At 41.0% G+C, this 22,182-nt stretch overlaps 1 protein-coding gene across 9 annotated transcripts in view; it reads right to left on the minus strand.

Annotated features, from left to right (window-relative positions):
• Nucleotides 1-22,182, minus strand: part of eml4 (EMAP like 4) — a 422,596-nt gene that overhangs the window by 61,028 nt on the left and 339,386 nt on the right. For all 9 annotated transcript variants that reach the window (XR_013499632.1, XM_078229709.1, XM_078229706.1 and 6 more), the window contains 3 exons: nt 20,872-20,904; nt 7,230-7,353; nt 1,744-1,893 (listed from right to left, as the gene is read on the minus strand). Coding sequence is in view for 8 of the 9 variants with exons in the window: in XM_078229709.1 (XP_078085835.1) it covers nt 1,744-1,893; nt 7,230-7,353; nt 20,872-20,904 (307 nt within the window). In the remaining variant the exon portion in view is untranslated. The remainder of the gene's footprint in view (nt 1-1,743; nt 1,894-7,229; nt 7,354-20,871; nt 20,905-22,182) is intronic.

Below are 22,182 nucleotides of genomic sequence, written 5' to 3' on the forward strand. Positions count from 1 at the left end.
CTAAAGATTTCTGTTGATCCTTTAAAATGACTAATTCACTTGCAAGTCAATCTGACAGCGAGAAGATGATCATTGTGATTCAATGGCTAGCTTTTCAAGCTGGTATTTTCTGCCATTTCAACTGTTCTTAAACAATTTCATGTTCCTTCGGTGTGCATTTCCAGCAGCAGTAATCTCATTGCTACTGACTGCCAATTGGAGCTACAAGTATTGTGCTCAGCACAGGCATTCGCAAAATAGTTCACAATATATAAATAAAAGTCCTCATGACTTCAGAGATTAGATGACTATCTTTGCAAAAGGGGCCTAGACAGTATATCTTTGGTATTTTACTGCTTGAACATCTTTTAGCCTCCTGATTGATTTGTGGAATGTGCATATTGTCAGTAATCCATAATCCTCAATTTTAGCTCATGTGAACAGGTTGTTAAAGTGGCAGTTGGAATGGTTTGCACCGTTTATGCACTTTCATTGGCTGTCAGTTTAACGCAGTGCAATATGGGGTCGAGGTGGGTGGTGGGGGTGGAGGGGAGGATCAGTCCAGCCATGCAGAGGCCTAATTACTTGCAGAAGCTGTCTGGCAACAGTGTTGCAACAAAATTTGGGTTTCAAGAAATGGGAGGTTGGGAGTTCCCTACAACAAATTCACAGTGCGTGCAGCAGCAAGTTTGTGGCATCACTCCAGTCGAGGGGCAGTCCAACCCCTGTGGCAAAGAAAATCAGTAGGTAAAAGGCGAATCCCAATTCTTTGTCTGCTGGTGGATTTTAGGCAGGGCCCTTGCTTTGCTGGGCTGAATCTGTTCCTTTGAGTCTCCTCGACTACCAGATTGACTGTGGCTACTCTCAAAATGCGTGTTTATAAATGTTCCTGATCACAACTTGATTTCTGTCAGGCGACCATATTATCTGTATTTCCACTGTCTACACAAATGGTCTCTGACGGCTAGAGCATGGACACACAAAGAGTTTGAGCTTCAGTAATTTGCATTTCCTTGTGGTAGAATGAGTTTTTCCATTCCATTCTGCAGCCAAGATATTTGCAGGGCCATTGTGAACTAGCTTCTGCAGGTATTTGCCCAATGGCAGACATTAAATCCCCAGGAAAAGATCTGTTGTATTTTAATGCTTTCCCAGTGGAATATCCCAAAAGGTTGTTTGCATTTTAATGCCCTGTACAGGCAAGTATGCTACCTTCCAACCACGTATAATTGCATGTATACGGGCAGAAAAGAAAGGAAGTCACCTGATCTCACAACTCCATCCTGTTACGAAGCAGATTATTTTAAATGAAAAATGGAGAATGGACAAAGTCTCCATTTTGCATGAATGCACAAGCATAACTTTGTGGGTGTGCCAATAGGAATTTCCACTGGGGAAAGGTAGACACAAACTGGTAAAAACATGAACACGTAATTCAGGTTATGCAGATTATTATATTTATACATCACATTAAAAAAATAAATCGGAACCTGTAATTCTGAAAGCAACAATACATGTAGGAGCTAATCAGTTGAAAGGTGCGTCCATTACTAGAATCGGAAACTCCAAATACAAATTATTGACAACTACAAACTCAAAGAATCAAAATTGGTCCAGATTTTGCGGTCAGCAGTGAACACGTGGTGCTTGCAGGTCATTAAGGTTACAGTGCCCATGGAATTTCTACTGACTTTTACAGCACTCTCACACAAAAGTTACTTCTGTAAACACACCAAATTCTGCTAACAATTAAAATAAGCTTACCTTTTAACACAATCAGTGTGCCCTAGATAATGCCTTTGAGTCCTCTCCTCAACATTGTACAGCACCACAACAGATGCTATAAAATAGATAATTTCTCCAGTTGGGAGGAGGTAGATATTGGAACGACAGTCCCTTCCTCGATAGCCATATCTATTTTCTCTTAGTCAAGGCCACATTAAACAAAAATATATTGCATGTTGAGTTTTGTGCTCAATGACTCAACAAGTTTATCCAGTGAACAGCGGAGTTGTATAGATCTGGAAGATACCAGCCTGATACAAACCTAGACAGTGGCATAAGCAGAACAAATGGCCTTCATTGAGAGTATATTTTATGTGAGGAAAAGCTCGGTTTTAACAGCAATGTTCCCTGAAGTCAAATCGCTGAAAGCATGCATCAAGAATCATCAAACTGGGATTATGTTTATTTGGGAAGGTATTAAAGGGCGCAATCTCACTTCTACAAGGAATAAATCCCTTTAGGAAGAAAAGGAAAAAAGAATAAAGTAAGATGAATGAGAAAACAAAAAAATATATTTCATTGTATTAATGAAAGAATAATTTCTCACATATGCATTAACGTTTTAAATCCATTTGTAAGTTCTTCCATGCAAAAATTAGTTTTTTTAATATCACTGGGATTAGAGATTTCCAGTATCAACCATTAAATCAATTGGATGTTGGAACTAATGGGTGTCAGAACCAATTAAACTGATTAGAGGGCAAAACTTAGAACCAATGAGTTGTTACTTCCTCTCACTGTGCTGCATGTAAACCTTTGCCAAGAAACTAGGTTCGAATGACAGCTTCTGCAAGGCATATTGCAGGTACATTTATTTAGTATTTGTCCCCAAAAAATTATACAAAGCACAGCAACTGTTACAATATGTGAAGTTTATGAGATTATATTTTTGCCCGTCTCTTTAACTTAGGGTAAAATGGAACAGTGAAGGGTGCCATGTAATTTTTTCTGAATCCTGCTCGACAACAAACATGGGTAACTTGATTGCTATGGGGACAGTGAGATCCAGATCGACTTACTGGGAAGAAGGTCATGATGTTCACACTTGTATACAATTGTAAGGACATCTGTGATGACTGAGTAGATTGTCAGTCTCCAAATCTCACAGGGAAATGTTAGGAATGTCAGGGTTTGTAAACAGTTATACTTCAGACAGTCTATTTAATTTCAAGAGAGTTTGGAGTTGGGTGTCTAAACAACAGCAAATCAACATTTCTACCTGGATACAAGGCTCATGTGATTCACATTGCCATGGGGAAGGGCTTTGAGGTGAGAAGAGCCACTGTAGTAGTATTAGGTTACAGGTTCTTTCTTAAGATATCCCGAATCTCACATACAGGCCAGTCTACAAGAATCAGTGAGAGAGTGAGCAAAGAGATGGAGCCAGCCAGTTTCTATTGTTCACGATGCAGAATGCAGGTGAGAGCTTACACTCAGATTGAAAAGATCAAGTACATGAGGATTTAACCAGGGCTGGAAAAGAAAAAAAAGGAATCAAGCCACGGGAGCGGAGAATAGATTTAGACTGGTTCCTCGAGAATGAAATGTCCATTTAGGAGACAGAGTGATCATGGGAGGGATTTTCAGTTATTTAAAAGGGGCATTTTGATACAAGTTGCTCCTGAATAGTGTCAGATAATGGTGCTTTTAGTTTGTTTATGGCAGCAAAGTCTTAGAACTCAAAATCTTGTGTGATCCTTCCAGTCAGTCAATAGAAATTGAAATATTCTTTCAAAACTTATTATTTTCCATGGGGATTGTAACAAAGAACAAAGAACAATACAGCACAGGAACAGGCCCTTCGGCCCTCCAAGCCCGTGCCGCTCCCTGGTCCGAACTAGAACATTCTTTTGTATCCCTCCATTCCCACTCCGTTCATGTGGCTATCTAGATAAGTCTTAAACGTTCCCAGTGTGTCCGCCTCTACCACCTTGCCCGGCAGCGCATTCCAGGCCCCCACCACCCTCTGTGTAAACTACGTCCTTCTGGTATCAGTGTTAAACCTCCCCCCCCTCACCTTGAACTTATGACCGCTCGTGAACGTCACCATCGACCTGGGAAAAAGCTTCCCACCGTTCACCCTTTCTATGCCTTTCATAATTTTATACACCTCTATTAGGTCACCCCTCATCCTCCATCTTTCCAGTGAGAACAACCCCAGTTTATCCAATCTCTCCTCATAACTAAGCCCTTCCATACCAGGCAACATCCTGGTAAACCTCCTCTGCACTCTCTCTAAAGCCTCCACGTCCTTCTGGTAGTGTGGCGACCAGAACTGGGCGCAGTATTCCAAATGCGGCCGAACCAACGTTCTATACAACTGCAACATCAGACCCCAACTTTTATACTCTATGCCCTGTCCTATAAAGGCAAGCATGCCATATGCCTTATTCACTAACTTCTCCACCTGTGACGTCACCTTCAAGGATCTGTGGACTTGCACACCCAGGTCCCTCTGCGTATCTACACCCTTTATGGTTCTGCCATTTATCGTGTAGCTCCCCCCTACGTTAGTTCTACCAAAATGCATCACTTCGCATTTATCTGGATTGAACTCCATCTGCCATTTCTTTGCCCAAATTTCCAGCCTATCTATATCCTTCTGTAGCCTCTGACAATGTTCCTCACTATCTGCAAGTCCAGCCATTTTTGTGTCATCCGCAAACTTACTGATCACCCCAGTTACACCTTCTTCCATAAATCATAAACAGCAGAGGTCCCAATACAGAGCCCTGCGGAACACCACTAGTCACAGGCATCCAGCTGGAAAAAGACCCTTCCACTACCACCCTCTGTCTTCTGTGACCAAGCCAGTTCTCCACCCATCTAGCCACCTCCCCCTTTATCCCATGAGATCCAACCTTTTGCACCAACCTACCATGAGGGACTTTGTCAAACGCTTTACTAAAGTCCATATAGACGACATCCACGGCCCTTCCCTCGTCAACCATTCTAGTCACTTCTTCAAAAAAACTCCACCAGGTTAGTGAGGCATGACCTCCCTCTCACAAAACCATGCTGACTATCGTTAATGAGTTTATTCCTTTCTAAATGCGCATACGTCCTATCTCTAAGAATCCTCTCCAACAACTTCCCTACCACGGATGTCAAGCTCACCGGCCTATAATTTCCCGGGTTATCCTTCCTACCCTTCTTAAATAACAATTACTACTATGCAGATTTTAGAACATCTTATTTTGTCAAAAGGTTATTTTTCTGTGTATCATGTATAATTGTCATTTTATATGAAGGGTACTTTTCTATTAGTTCAGTTGCAGTCATTTTTTGAGTCAAGGATGTTTCCCAAATAATTATTACATATCCTTATGACTATTTAGATTTACCAAATCCTTTCATTGTCTTCCCTCATTGACTCCAGCTTAATATTCCCTCCTCCACTCACTATTCCTCAAACTCTAACCCTGTGGCCTTTCTCCTTCCTTTGCCCCAGCATTGGTAGCAGAGACTTCAGCTGGGCCTTTGCACTTGTTCGAATCCTGACCCTAAGCCACCCAACCTATTCCATTTGCCTCTCACTTTCATAAATCTTTTTGAACCCCATCTTTTTGACACATTGGGCACCACTTGTAATCTCTCTTGTCCTTGATTAGTATTTGTCTCCCTCACTTTTATTTGTGAAAAGCCACGGGATTTTAAATATATAAGACAATGCATATATTATTTTATGGGATGTGGGCGTCATTGGCAAGACCAACATTTATTGCTCATCCCTAATTGCTCTCGAGGTGGTGGTGGTAGGCTGCCTTCTTGAACCACTGAAATCCATGTGCTGCCAACACCAATAGTGCTGTTGCGGAGTTATAGCTAATGCTGTTCGTCAGTCATTTACAAACTTTGAAATAAATAAACCTGACAATTGCATATCTCCAGCGAAAGATAAGGCAGTGGCACTGCAGCGTATAAATTTACTTACTTATCATGCCAATAGCACAAAGCAGAAAATGTAGCAGTGCCTGTTGGATGGAATATTTATCAAATAGGCAGATCTCAAATCATACCATATGGCCCCACCACTCAATCCAGCATTTCCAAGACTGTCACTGACTCATCTCTGAAGATCTTTCCCCATGACCTCTAACTTCATACTCCCCTGAGCCCAAACAGCCCACTTCTATCTCAAGTTTTCCAAACAGGAATGGCCTAGTATAGCCATCATTTCAGACTATTCTTACCCACAGACTAATTTCTCCTATCTCAACTTTAGCATTTCTCCCATTGTCCAATCTCTTCCCACCCACATCCACAACTCTTTCAACATCCTCCACCACTTAATAGTTTCCAGTTACCAGGCCTTAACTGTCACCTTGTCATTACGAACGTAGAATCTTTCTACATATCCATCCCCCACCATGACGGTTTGAAGGTTCTCCATTTCTTCCTTGAATGAGATCCAACCAGTCCCCATCCACCACTACCTCCTACACTGTTCCACTGAAGCTCACCATAACCTCAAGGAACTTTGACTTTCAATTAGATGCTTTACATTCTTCTGGAATCAGCACTGAGTTCAGCAATTTTAGATCACCACTTTTGTCCCTGTTTTGATTTGTACCCTTTGGTTTTGTTTTTGAATGGCAGATGTTGAGGATGATTCTGCTTTCCCTTTTACACTTCCTCTAGACATATCTTTTGTTTCTTTTCTTGTCCTATTATCACCTCTCTTGTCTTGCACCATCATCCCTTTATCATATAGTCTAAGTCTTCCATTCTATCAGATTTAAGCTTTTGATCTATCCTCTTCTCCACCTTTCCCTGCTTCACACCTGTCCATTCTTTAACTATTTCCAGTTCTACTGAAAAACTAATGACCTGAAATGTTTAACAAATGCTTCCAGATCTGAATATTTTCAGCGTTTTGTTTTTATGTCCGAAATCCAACATCTGCTGTATTTTACTTATTAGTAAGTTCATTGTTCATATTGTACAGTTGTGTACACTATGGACCAAACTGTCTCCAACTGTGCATTATCCTGTGATCCTCAATACAGATGTATAAGTTGATCCAGATACACTTCAAGCTTTCACCTGAAAACCTGGAATATAAATCCATGTACAAAGATGTCTCATCAGCTACTACAGTTGCCTTGAGTGCAGAATTTGATTTTAATATATTATGACTGTTCCATGTGCTGCAATGGCTATGCACAATTGAGTAAGTGAGTCAGGGAGCTTGATAGAGGGTAAATGCTTGAAAATGGAGAAAGGCAGTCAGTTAGGAATGGAGAGTCCATAGTAAACAGAAGAACAGGAGACAGGTGATTTTATTTTCATCAGTAAGCTAAGATACCACACCAAAGTATGAATAAGAGACACCACCTTACACATCAGTTTCTACCCAAATTTGGTATGTAAGCACATAGAATGAAAAATTCATCAGGTTCCCATTATGTATCCTTCATATTCATGTCATTTTAAAATGATTTCCAACCAAAGGACAAGGATACACCCACTCCAGCTTCAGCTTCTCAGAAGGCAGTTCTGACTTCATTTCGTCATAATTTGTTACATCAGAAGGAATGTACATTGTGATCGGACGTCCACGCATGAACATCTTGATCATATCTCCCTCTGTTCAAAATAAAAGAAACTTCTGTTAGCTTTAAAACTATTCAATTGTTTTGTAATTGGACAAGATAGTCTATGTGCCACAAGCAAGGCAGAATATGTCCTTTTACAGGAAAAAGCAATTAGGCATTTGAAGTTGTTGCAATAAAATTGTTATATCTTGGGTCATGACATTTGAAACTTTTTATCTGTTACACCATAGACTATTTTGACAAGATCAAATATTGAAGTGTTTTCGCTGTAGCAAATTACTTTCGAGTTATTAACATACAAATGAGAAATATCAATTTATACCAGCAAATGATCTTTCATTGATTTCTGACAACACAATCAACGTTTTTTTGGTTTCCTACGTAATTTCTTTTGAAAGTTAAAGCTGCAGTCCCTAAAGTTATTTCAGGAGTTGTATTCTTATTTTCACAGTAACTTCAATGCAGTGTGAATGTAAGCCTACTTGTGACCAATAAATAAACTTTACTTATTTTAAGTTGCAAAACTAGACGTAAAAAATGGATAACAATGTAATAGAATTAGTGGGCATAAGGTCAGATAGACAGGCTAAGCAAATATATGCTAGTGTTAATCACAAATTTCTGAGCTATTGATTTAAAATGGGCAAGTTGAGCAAAATATCAAGTTTGCAGCACAGGCAGTCTAGTTAAAGGGAGGGATAGGTCAATGGGGGAAATCAGAGCTCAAGGTGTAGATGGCTGAAGACACAATTGACAATGGTGGCGTGAAGGAAGCGAGTGATGTACAAGCAGTCGCATTTGGAGGCATGCAGAACTCTCAGAATATTAAGGAAATAGGGAGGGGTGCAATTATGGTGGGATCTAAACTGGAGGATGAGAATTTACAAATAAAAGTAAACTGATGTGTTGGTGCAGCACGAGCCAATGTATGTCAATGAGCACAGTGGTGAAGGGAATGAATAAGATGGTGCAGGATTGGATACAAGATGGGTAATGGTGTGGAGGTCAAAGTGGACAGTCTTTATGATGAAGAGGAAATTTATCACATTGGTAAATAGGATGCCAAGGTTGCGAATATAATCTTTCAGTCTGAGCTAAGTAACGCATAGGGAGTAGTTTGCGACGAGGTCCAAAGATAATGGCTGGAGCTCTACAACCTCGCCCGCCATGGAATTGACGTGAGCGAGGATCCCACAGCGGAAATCTCCAATGACCTCAGGTGGGAATTTCCAGTCGTGTCCGAGCGAAGCCGTAAAATCCTGCCCACTGGCTTTGCCTTCCATCTTCTGATAATTTAAATGGACAATATTTCAGCTCAACCAGAGGTGAATGCCACACAAGCTGTCTGAGAACACAGCAGCAAAACATCTGGTGAAATAGTGCTGCTTATAGAATCATCAGTATAAATGTTAAACTTGATATTGTGCTTTAGCGAGGGACACCAAGTCGTTTTTAAAAATTCTTTCATGATGTTTTAAGTTCTGTTATTAATGTCACAGGTAGGCTTAGATTAACACTGCAATGAAGTTACTGTGAAAATCCCCTAGTCACCACACTCTGGTGCCTGTTCGGGTACATTGAGGGAGAATTTAGCAAGGCCAATGCACCTAACCAGCACATATTTCGGATTGTTGGGAGGAAACCGGACACCCGGAGGAAACCCACACAAACACGGGGAGAACGTGTAGACTCCACACAGACAGTGACCCAAGCTGGGAACTGAACCCAAGTCCCTGGCGCTGTGAGGTAGTAGTGCTAACCACTGTGCCACCACGTTGCCCATACGTTGCTGGAAAGGTTAGCATTATTCATCTTTAATTGCCCTTGAACTCAGTGGCTTGCTAAGCCATTTCAGAGGGCAGTTAAAAGTCAGCCACATATCTATGGGTCAGAGTCACACTTAGGCCAGAGTAAGGGTAGCAGATTTCCTTCCCTAAAGGGCAGCAATCAATGATTGTTGTCATGATCATCATTACGGAGGGCTTTATATTTCAGATTTATCAATTTCATGAATTTAAGTTCCATCAGCTGCCGTGGTGGGATTTGAACCCATGTCCCTAGAGCGTTAGCCTGGGCCTCTGGATTACTAGTCCAGTGACATTACCAAGACATCATCTCTCCTAGTAGTTAGAAAATCGGGACAAGGCGAATGGGGAAGGGGGTTCAGTGGGTGGGTGGCACCAGCTAGAATATAATCTTCTGTCTTCTGGCACTCTAGAGATAATGGTGTAGGGGAGGAAACCATTAAAAGAATTAACTAGCTCTGATTGGATAGGCAAGAATGGAACTAGGAATAGTAAACAAAGAGCTATTAAGCACATTTTATTTGTTCTTTAATTTAAGTCTATGCACAGAGCGTGTTCTGACTATAGTATCTACACCCTGCACTGGCACCAAACCAATAGTAATCATCCTCACTGAAATCACACAAATCTATCTCCAGAATTTATGAATAGAAAATAAATCTCCAAGAATGCAAAAAGCAGGGCACGCCTTGGGTTTTGAGCTAAAAATGAGCTTTCAAGTTTTATTCTACATTTGTCAATTTAATTTATATGAACCCACTGCTTATCCTGTCATGACCCAAGGAGATTTCAATGCCTGCATGTAATCAGCCAAGCCATTTGGATATTAATGCCAACATTAAATTAAGCAAGCACCATGCAAATAGGAAGTGAGGGAAACACTGCGCAACCCATCTTTTTCTTCCAATTCATCCATCAGGAAACTGTTCATTTAATAAATTTAGCACCCTTGTAAACTGTAGCCTCTAAGTATAGGTTGACAAGAGAGAGAATTAGAATGGAAAGAGAGTACTGTTTATAGAAAATAAATGGAAAGTTGGTATATCACAACAAATTTCTCAGGAAAAGTTTTAAAAATGTCAATATTAATTTCATTTGATAAACACAAATTAGAGGTTTCCTTTACTAAGTTGTGAACTGTTGAATTTGAACAGTAATTAAATTTATTTGTTGAGTTTTTCTGTCATTTAACTGAAGAAAAATGCTTAAAATTCAGAACGATTTAGACCAATAAAAATTCATTTAAAAAACAGTTCAACTTTTAATGTGTTCTGGATGATTAACTGGTTTGAGATTTTTAACTATATATAAAATATATTTTATACAAAAGTGTAATTTTAGTATTTGTAAGAAAGGTATTTCCTTAATAGTTCAGTGGATACACAAGTCCTGAATATCCAAAGAGTGCTCATGCGTACTCCACAAGTCATTTTACAACATTTCATTAAATTATTTAAATACTATAGTGTTAAAACTAATTTGATTATTATGTTAGCAGAATTCCTTCAAAGTTTGCCAAATCACAATTTAGACTGACTTATAGAAATTATGTAAAGAAACAGGGCCTCAAATTGGTGCCACTGATTTCAAACTCTGCAATTTGTAAACGTGCTAGTTAACTTGTATAAAACTAGTAGATAGCAAGCTAATTAATATTACAGCTAAAGTTTGGAATCTTAGGACGATGAGAAATAATTAGCATCTAGAATAATTTAAAATGTCATGATTGGTTATTGAATGCCTTTTTACAATATGTTAAAATCAACCTTTAAATGCTGGTGACATTCAGGCTAAACTATGTGTTTCAAATCTAAAATTCTACGGACATGGCATTAGAAAAAAAAAACGCAGGGTAATGTACAAAACAAACTTAACCAGGTGAAAATTCAGTAACTATGAGAAATGAAGATTAAAAGTCAATTGTTGGGAGCTACCTGAAATCAGCAACAGGCCGCAGTATTATTGCTGGGTCAACAAAAATTCCTGCAATGTATGTTCCAGTCGTTTTTCAGGTTCAATCAGGTTCCTTTCATGTCCACTAATTAGCTGCTCACGACCCTGTACAAAGGTTTAACATGCACTGCTACTTGTACTTGAAAATTGTAAAAGGGATCCAACAACAGGCAATAGGATTCCTATTTGCATATGCGTCAGCTTCTCCTCATTTCAAGTGAAACTGCTACAGAAAAACAAAATTAGGCAGACCACCCAAAATCCGACTAAGCAATGGAGACAACAAAGGCACAACCTGCCAAGATGACTCTGCAAAGTCCTTCTCACTAATATCTTGGGACTCGTCCCAAAACTGGGAGAGCTGTCCCACAGCTTGACAGTCATAATAACCAAATTTACAGCCAATGTCCCAGACTCCTCCATCAACATCCCTGGGTTTGGCCCCTCCCACCAACAGGCTAAACCCACCAAAGTTAGCAGCACAGTGGTAGAATTGGGAGGGAATGGACCTTGGAGTCCTCAATACTTACTCTGGACCTTCCTGTTGATTATGATCAATCATTCTCCCTCAACTGATGAATCAGCACTCTGCCATATTGAACCATAGAATCCCTACAGTGCAGAAAGAGGCCGTTTGGCCCATCAAGCCTGCACCAACAACAATTTCACCCAGCCCCTATCCCGGTAACCCCATATATTTACCAATCGCCCTAACCTACACAACTTGGGACACTATGGGACAATTTAGCATGGCCAATCAACCTAACCCTCTCATCTTTGGGCTGTGGGAGGAAACCAGAGGACCAGAGGAAACCCAAGCAGACACGGAGAGAACGTGTAAACTCCACACAGTCACCCAAGGCTGGAAATGAACCAGGGTGCCTGGCGCTGTGAGTCAGCAGTGCTAACCATTGTGCCACCCTGCCAGCACTGAACTATTGACCAAGCTAGACTATTCCAGTATTTACCATCGACAAGATGCACTGCAGGAATTCCCAAAGACTCAGACAGCACCTTCCAAAACCACAACAGCTATCATCTTAGAAGGACTCAGGCAGCAGACACCACCACTTGGAAGTTCTGCTCCACGCCACTAACCATTCGGAGTTGGAAATATATTGCCGTTTCTTCATCTTCACTGTGTCAAAATCCTGCAATGCCCTCCCTAACTGCACTGTGGATGTACCTACATCACATGGGCTGCAGTAGTTCAAGGCGGCAACTCACCACCACCTTCTCAAGGGCAATTAGGGATGGGCAATAAATGCTGGCTTAGCCAACAATGTTCTCATCCCATGAATGATGTAAATAAAAACTTAAAATTCCTGAAGGACAAGCTTACCAGACTGGGCTTAAAGCAGGTGGTGAGAAAACAAACTGAAGAAAAGAAACTAATTAACATCTCCCACGTTTGTAATGTCCGAACTATGTTAGGGGTTGTGGGTTTTGCACAAAAAGAAAGATGTGGTTTGCACACTTAGATTCAAACTAACAACAGATTTATTCTGGGAGCTCTGGCCTGCAGAGTACAAAATTAAAAGTAAAACAGCAGGCTGTGCAACACTCTAATAACATTACTATCAAATCATGTGATCAGCTCTTAAAGCAACCTGCAGCCACTTAAATACATAACATAATATGCCTGTTGCAGATAAGAGTTGTACATGAATGAGTGACCACCAGCAAGTCCCTGTGGAGGTGAAGTCGCACCTTTACACTAAGAACACATATTATGCATCCTCTAAACATGCCATCCTCTAAACAGGCCACTACCTGGAAGGATAAGGGCAGCAGACATACAGGAACATCGTAATCTGTAAGATTCCCTCTGAGGTACACATGGTCTTGACTCGGAACTATATCACTGTTCCTTCATTGGTGAATAGATCAAAAAATTGAAAGTTCCTTCCTAGCAGCACAGTAGGTGTCACGTAAAGTCACTATAATCCCAGGTAACCATAGGCTGGTTTCCCCTTTAACCCGAGGATCACTACACCTCAGGTGAGGGGCAAGATTGAGAAGGCAGGCCTTCATGAATATCAACCAATCCAGGAATTAAATGCATCATGAACCAGCTGTCCAGCCACTGCTAACCATATGAGTGGCAGAAGTTCAAAGTGGTGGCTCACCATTACCTTCTCATGGGCAATTAAGGATGGGCAACAAATGCTGGCCTCATTAACAATCTCATATCCCATACTCGGATTATAAAAACCTATACATTTGCAAGTTCAGACATCCCTGTACCTCTGCGGTGTTCCTGAGTTTACCATCTGCCTTGCTTTAGAGTAAAAGCTTTGAAAGATGATGACACCCAGCTCTACCTCACTACTGTCTCTCTTAATTTAGCAACAGTGCCAAAGTTACTTGCCTTTGGCCCGTTTGTGAGATACACAGAGAACCTGGATCTGATCAGGGCAGCACAGTGGCAAGCACTGCTGCCTCACAGCGCCAGGGACCCGGGTTCAATTCTGATCTTGGGTGACTGTCTGTGTAGAGTTTGCACATTCTTCCTGGGTCTGTGTGGGTTTCTTCTGGGTGCTCCAGTTTCCTCCCACAGTCCAAAGATGTGCGGATTAGGTTGATTAACCATACTAAATTACCCCTTAGTGTCAGGGGACTAACAGGGTAAATATGTGTGGTTACCAGGATAGGGCCTGGGTGGGATTGTTGTCGGTGCACGTGTGATGGGTCAAATGGCCTCCTTCTGCACTGTAGGGATTCTATGATTCTAGGATAGCCATTCTCCACAGGATAGCTGTGATGCTCTCTAAGTTAAGTTTAAGCTTGTGTTCCGTTTGTTATGTCAGATGATTTCCTCAGGGATATTTCATACAAAGCTGCACACAGGCATCTGTCACTTGGCACTCCTGTGCATTTGCAGGTTTTGGAGGAGGAAGAGGCATACAGGTTTGCATTCAGATGCATAATTAGGGCTGATCCCTGTTTCACCTTTGGTTACCATGTTGAATCATCCTTATACCTACATGCAAATATTACAGCTTGATTTTAATGGGAGGTTATATTCATGAGAGTCATGCTTGCCTTGGCTCATCAACATGAGGCCAAGGCTATTTTAACTTTGGGGCCTCATTTTTAAAAAAAATCATTCACAGTAAGGCCATCATATATTAATTATCCTCAAATAATCCAATCATTCTTGCCTGTACCAAGTATCAATGACATCAAGTCACTGACTGCAGGTTGAATGTGTGGCTAAGAGGCCACAAATGCAGACCTATGGGAAAGGTGCACGCCAGTCAGTTAAGTGTTGGGTGGAGGTAGGGGCAGGCTATTATAGTAGGAGAGGAAAGCAGAGATCTCGGTTTCCCTGTGAAGGGGAGTTTAAAATTAAGATGTATTATTCCCAAAGAACAACGTCATAAAAAAAGAGTACATATGTTTGTACCTATGCCTGGTAAACAAGACGGCTCATCAGTAGCTGTCAGGGTGTCAGCTGCTTTGAAGGTTATACAGAACTTTAACACCAATGCTCTCCCCTCATTAGTAGAAAGCAGTTCCACTCTAAAAAGCTACAACTGATCCATAACCGAAGGAAAAGAACAAGCAAATGATACCATGGCAATTTTCTTGATTCTTTTTATGCCAATGCACAGTTCCTTCATTATTAGAGAAGCCAGCAAAATTAAATGTGTGGTTGACAGGAACCCAGAACTTTCTATGTAATTGTTAAGCTGCTTACCCTATTGGAGCCACGGAGATATAATAAGGTATACCACAACCATTAGCATCCCTAATTATCTGTTTTAGTAAGTGTGCATGCGCCTGTCCATTTGAGCGTGTGTGTTTGTTTCCTGAAGAAGTTCCGCTCTTGGTCCACTAGTAGTACAGCAATATAGTTCAAGGCACAGCACCCTTGCTGAAATCAGCTAAACAAAAGCTGACTAGGGACAACAGGAAACTGGGAGGAACTTTAACTGAAAAATAATATCCTGCTGGACAGATCTAGCAACGCCCTTCTGTACTGAATTTCTTGTTTTTATTTTTTGAAGCAATGAAAAAAAGTGTTACAAAATGTTTGTATTGTAAATGCTTTAAATTTGCTCTAAACTTTTAGATAATCCAAAACAAATGTTCAGTTTTCTCGATAGTAGTAGTGTTGATAATACCTGCACCTTATTCAATGAAATGCTTTTTACCTGTTTCTCATCTTCAAAATTCTCACCAAGAATGAAGTAACTTTAATTAGGTTTAAAACAAATGGTGAAACACCATTTTAAATTAATTTTACATGTTTAACAATAAATATACAATTTACACATTCAATCAATCTTCATTGCCATAATCACAGACCTTGCAAAATGGCCCATACTTTGTTTACACAATTGATGCCATCTGTTTGGCACAACCTCTACCGCTTGCTCCACCCAATTTCTCCTTGCTCTCTGCCCAATTTAGATCTCAATATGTCCCCAGCTGTAAGTAGGCTTTTTTCTGTGAAGCCTATGAGTTGTTTCTACAGAGTAAGTTTTTGAGATGGTACTTCCTTTATTTCTCACCTCCCCAGACTCAGCCAACAAATAGTATGCACAGTGCGGGTTGATAGCCTGATATATGATCATGATGTCCCAGTGTGAATTTTGCAGGTGCCCTTCATCCATGTGCCAAACTCCCACTGTGCCCGATATTGGGAACAATTAAATTTCTCAGCCTAAGTATCAACAGGAATGAAAGATGCTTCTAATATGGGTCATCCTATGGGTTGAAAAGAAAATAGTACCCATATTCACATTAGACTCCCTTAGTATAATGAAGTATTTTGATTCTTCATTTATTGGAACCACTTTTGTCTTCTTAACAAAGTTCTTGGCTTCTAATGACAAGAGCACAAAGGTACTGAAATAAAAGCACAACTTTGCTTTTTGGAAGTACCAGTAAATATGAAAAGCTATTACCATCAGAACTTAAGTTTGGTCTGTAATTTGAGTCTGGTCTAATGTAGGTTAAAATTTGCAGCCCACCATTTAACACTGCTGGCTTGTATGGGCCATCTGCAATATTGTGGAAAGAGTCAGTTAGACTGGCACGGTCAAAATGCAAGTTTCCGCTAACTAAATTTCAATGAGATTTGTACCTGGCAGTCACTTTAAAATCACATATAAGCAGTGATTCATGATCACCAAATTTATCCTGCAGTATAAACAAAGCAGATTCAGAACAATGAAGTATGTTTGTGTTTCAGAATTGCTGTGATAAGGAAGCAGTAAAATATGCAGCAGGATGAAGGGCAAATGGCCACTTACTGCTTGACTAAAGATTCCAAATAGCTTTAGCTAAAAACATGAATTGTCTAAAGGTTGTGATCTTCACAAAACATTTTAAAATGAAATGCAAATGATGTCTGACAGCACTAAATGGGTGTTGCACTAGTTCAAATTAACCCACAAATTATTTATCTCTTCTATAGTATTGCTCGCAAAGTTCTACTTTTCTGACCTTTGGTGTGACTGACATTCTTTTGCTTCGAAATATCTGTCTGTATCAGTTTGATAATGAAGTTCCCAATTACTATTTTGTAGTTTCTTTGTTATTGGATTGCTTGCTGAGTTCAGTCCAATTGGTCACCCTCTCTGATATTTGTGCATCTGATCTATTTGTTCCACTCTTGCTCACTTGTGTGTCGATGGATATGTGCGATGTCTTATTTCCTCCATGATCGCCATCAGTCTCTGAGGGTGGAGTTTTCCAAAAAAATGACAAAGCGTCATTCTTGGCATGAAAATCGGTGTGATATTGATGGTGCAACCTGTACCACAATTTTCAGGGACTTTTAGAGAAAAAAAATGTTCCCTATGTGAAAAACATTGCACCTCAGGCATGAAGTATTTGCCCCAGGGTCATTTGAGCACTTTAATGATGGGGATGCTGCATTTAAAACGGCTACAGAGCACTTACTCTCATTCAAGTCAGGAAGATGGTAGGGAGGAAGCGTGCTTTTTGCTACATAGAGGATGCTGGATGCCATGGAGGAAAGATGGACGACAATATACCCTGCAGCAAGTTAACGAATTCCACCTAAGAGACAGTTGCAGCACTGGCCAGTGCCAGCAGTCTGCACAAGAGGACAGGGGTGCAAAGCCGCAAGAAGATGAATGACCTACTTTGTTCTGCCAGGGTAAGTGCTCCACGTCTCCTCTCTGCAATCCACCTTGCCGTCACTCCTTGGAATGTCACTCAATTCCACATCCCATCCCACAGGGCCACAGTACGTGACCTCCCACAAACTTCCTTACCCTTTGGCACTGCTCATCAGAACACATTCCTGCTTCCACGCAGTGTCCACACATGCCAGGTATCATATGGCCTGCCAGGCATTCAGCTTACATCATCCCCATTGTGTTCCTGCAGGTTAAGCTTTCCCATAACCACTGTGAATGAGAGAAGATGGGCACTGGTGCCCGAGCTGAAGATTCTGACTCGGTCCGAGGAGATCGCCCTGGAGCTCGCAGGAGGGGAGCAGGAGTAGGCTTGTGCTGAGAGTAAGGTGGACCGTGGGAGAAAACTGAGGAGCCACCGCACCTTCAGCCAGATGACTAAACTCAAGAGAGTTCTGTGTATTCCAAACCCATGAGCTGGCCACGCATTACTATCATGGCCTTTGCCTCGCAGGAACATCATCCGAACAACCTGGCCAGCAGTATCCCATCGCCCATCCTGGACAGGAGATGTCAGAGGAGGACACCAAAGAAGCGTCACCGCCATCACCCACACCAGCACAGAGGCACACACTTCAGGGGATGATCTTAGCAGGCAGGCTTCTGGGTCACTATCCGGTGAACACCACACAGCTTCTGATGCACATCAGTTGGAGGTGGGAACGTCCCAGAGATCGGATTGTCAGAGGTCTGCTGGATCCCAGGATTCAGCTGCGCTCCATCCAGGTGCTATGCCTCTGGACATTGCCTTTGTATCTCCAGCAGTTGAAGGGCCAGAGTCGGGAATACCAAGAAGTGGTGTCAACGACACTCCTGTGACTGCAAGGGCAAATGGAGGAGTCGCACAGCCATCTGTCACAGGAGGTGGTACTGGCAATGCGTGGCACCCAAGCGAACACTGCAAGGATAGCATCAGGCATGGCAACGCTGGGACATCAGATCTATGATGGGAGAGCTCCGTAGCGTGGCTCAGTTCCTGAGGGCCATGGCCGAGGGCTTCAATTGTATGGTTCAGACAATGGCGGGCCTCCACGGCTGGCAGCGCCAAATGTTGAGGCTTCTGGAGCTCGCTCCAGCTGCTCCTCCATCCCATGAGGTAACCCAAGCGCCCACAGCACCCAGAGGGAGGAGGAATCACTGGAGCACAGCCCGGCCTTCCATCCAGGACACCTGGGAGTGAGCAGCCAATCTGAATCACCCCTTCCTGAAACTGGTGCAACTGAAGCACAGCAGAATAGGGTGGCACGACACCTAAAGGTAGGCAGGGGACCTCTAGGTCTCTGCCCTCCAGAGGACACCTACCTAGTGCATCACAGACAACAGGGTGTGGAAAGCAGCAGGCCTTCTCCATCTCTGAAGTGCACCATGGAAACACAGATAGACATGGTGGATGGGTGTGCAAGTTTACGGAATTGTAGGGGCACAGTATGGGCATGGGCGAAGTTAGACACTAGTCGTTGGGGGACATTGTCACTTGTAACATTTGGATATGTCACTGAACTAAATATTCTTGTTGTCACTACCTTAACACCTCAGAGTCTTTAACTCTCCTCCCAGTGGCCTGGTGCTTTCCCCATTGGGACACAGTTGTTCTCACTGGCCCTCAATGCCCACTCAACTAAAAGCAAGGATGTTGTGATCATCTTCCAAAACACACTAAGTAAAATATCTTATTTCCCTTCAAAGAATTCAAATTCTTATCCCAGTTCTGCAGATGGCTGTAATACAAACTGTAACTGAATACGCAGATTTATGGTATTTCCTGATACCACACATTGTACAGGGCCAGGAACAATGCACACAAAATGAAATGCTGTCAAGTGACCCCAAGTTGACACTCAATATTTTTGCATTTAAAAAAAATACCAGGTTACTCAAACTCAACACTTTCTTCCAAATATAATAGGTTAATCCATTACTTTCGTCACTTCTTTTGTATTATACGTCAACAAGAATCAAGTTCGTTATTGGAATGTAGGAAATCAAAAATATTGCATATCAGTAGCAAGTGGGTTAGTATGCCAAGTATTACCATGCATTACATCTTACAGTCAGTGGTGCTACAGATTTATAGAGGGAAATGTTTAATAACTGATTCCAATATTGGTGTATGGCTGTCAAAAAAATATCTGTTCAGCTGAACCGTGCCTCTAAAACGAACTGAACTTGTTTCATCTGAACATCACCCTGGACGACCAGAGACTTAAGCGCAATTCCCTCCCTATCACCTAGGCATCATCCTTGACAGAATCCTCTCACACTACAGCATCTCATCAAGACTGCAGAAAAAATTAATATCTATAACCACCACTTCAATAAATTGCCTGGTATGTCATAGAGATCACAGCCCAAGATTCTAAAGAATTCTGCTTTTGCCATTGTACAAACAACTACAAAATACTGCACACCAATAGGGTATCAATCTGCCCACGCCAAACTTACTGACTTGCAACTCAACAGCATGCACCATCACAGGTACTCTTCTACCAACATCCCTCCTCTCCACCCCATCCAGTCCTGAATAGCATTGCCTTCCACCCATATCAGGGGGGTAATTGCAACAGTCAAGCCACTGGAGAAGATCTACCCCAACACAAGTCGGCCCTTATTCAATGACTTTTCAACTCACCAGCAGTACATTTTCCTTCACACCACCCCAATGTTAAACCCACCATGTTGGGGAGTAACAGCTGTGGACCGATGGCAGGAGGATTGGCAGGAGAAAACATCCACCAGAAATTACTTTCTGATCATGGATCCCACCTGTTCATCCACTCAGCTTTGACTTCCCACCGTGATAGCGGGCCCTTTTAACCTGTTACAGACTGGCCAAGGCCTCTGTGTAGCTACCCAACATCAGTGGGTTGCCAAGACCATCCAGACCTGTGATGCACATTGTCAAGGAGTGTCGGTTCACTAAACTTGAAGGCAAGCTTAAAGAGCTCCATCTAGCCACTGACAAAGGCTATTGGTTGGTTTGTGACTATGCATATGCTAAATATATAACTAAACAAGCCTGAAATAATGATATTTACAGTTACTGCTGTGTGTTGTTCCAAGGTAATTCTTGTATTTTTAGAAGTGTGCTATTCAACAAAAGAGAATACTCAACAAAATGCCTGTCAAAAAATCTGAAGTGGTTGGAAACACTGGCTGAGATTAAGGCACTGACTTCAGCTAAATTTAGACAATACCAAGCATGAAACAAGCTCCAATAGTCACTTTCAACATAAACAAAATGCACAGAAATACCTCTCCACAGAATCTTAATAATAATTAGCACATTTAAGACTTAGAGTTCCAGAGATGCAAAAAATATTATGACCAGTTGCACAAAAGATAACTGATTTATCCTTGGGAGCACTGATTCCTGGATTTTTATTTTAATGCAGAAACATGGTTTGTGCACTATTCATGGTTATTCATCCAGATTATAAATTAAAACAATACAGATAGGTACATGTGGGAATAACGAACACCTATACAGGAGTTAATTGCTCTCCAGGAAATGCTTTATAATGACTTGTGTGGTCCCAGCAAATTGGAACAGAAAAACAGACTGCGGAAGCTACAGTCAGCAAGAAGCTCAATGGATGATGTTTGGCTGGTACTTACCTTGGCTGTACGCTCCACGCCGTGAACTTTGGGCTGACCATAAGACAGAAATAAAAAAAAACTTAAAACAAATCATAACGTATGCAAATCACTAACTACCATCAAACTAAAACATCAAATTAAATTTTCAAAATAAAATGATGAACGAAAGGAAAGAAAACAGTAATAAATGGATGGAACATTAGAAAAAGAGAGATCATAACAGCCTATTTATTTCATTGTGTTCATTTTCTAATATTCGCTCATCACACTGTCCAAATGAACTTTGAACTACCCAATGTATCTGGTATTACCTAACCTGATTGGCACATATTTTTCAAAGTTTATTTGATAGATTCTGAATTGATCTTGCAATCATATTGATTTCTATTGTTGGATCCCAGCTTGTTTTGAAATAACATCCTGAATTTATTTACTTTATCTATACAATTTTAAACTTCATCTATTTTTTGGGAGTCCCATCGTCTTCACTTTAAAATGTAAAGCTGATACTTCTTCTGATATGTTCTGACAGCTCATCAGTTTTAGATTTGAAATTATTCTGGTTGCGCTTTCCTCTGCCCTTTCAATAAACACCTTTGTTGTGGGGTGACTGCGAAACCAATCTAGTATTTATGAGATTCAATCATAGGCTGTAAAGCTTCAGTTTGATTTCTGTTGACTTTTATTTTACTGTTCTGATTATGTCTCCCACCACTCTATAAGCTTTTTAAAACTATTTCAGCACAATGTCTAGATGTAGAAAATGACGATTAGGTCAATTGCTAAATCCTCTTGTAATAATTCAATATGATTATCTGCATACTATGATGTATGTTTTCGAACTATGTGCAGAACTATGCATCTATCAGTGAAAAATCTAATTTACTATTCATCTAACTGCATCACAAATCGAAATTCTTCAGGAATGCTGTTGCCATTTTCTCCCTCAGCATAACCTCCTCAGGTGGATTAGAAATAAAAGGTGTCTAACCACTTACCCCATCAGTCTGATACTGTACATCTCATAAGTATTCTGTTTCTATTTTAATAACTAATCCTATTTTCTACCTCAGATTCCAATAGATTTTAAATCTAAGTAGCAGGCTTTCATGTGGAACTTCCATGAAAATTTTCCTTAAATATGAAAATCATAACTTGGGTGGCGTTTCATCATCAAAGACATGGTGGCACAGTGGTTAGCACTGCTGCCTCATAGCACCAGGAACCCGAGTTCAATTCCCTACAAAGATCTTTAAAACATTGAAATGTACATACCTAATGAGTAACAATAGATTCATATAAACAGACCTACATTAAACCTTAAATGAT

This window comes from Mustelus asterias, chromosome 15 (genome assembly GCF_964213995.1).
Source record: "Mustelus asterias chromosome 15, sMusAst1.hap1.1, whole genome shotgun sequence".
In the NCBI taxonomy this organism is placed as follows: domain Eukaryota; kingdom Metazoa; phylum Chordata; class Chondrichthyes; order Carcharhiniformes; family Triakidae; genus Mustelus; species Mustelus asterias.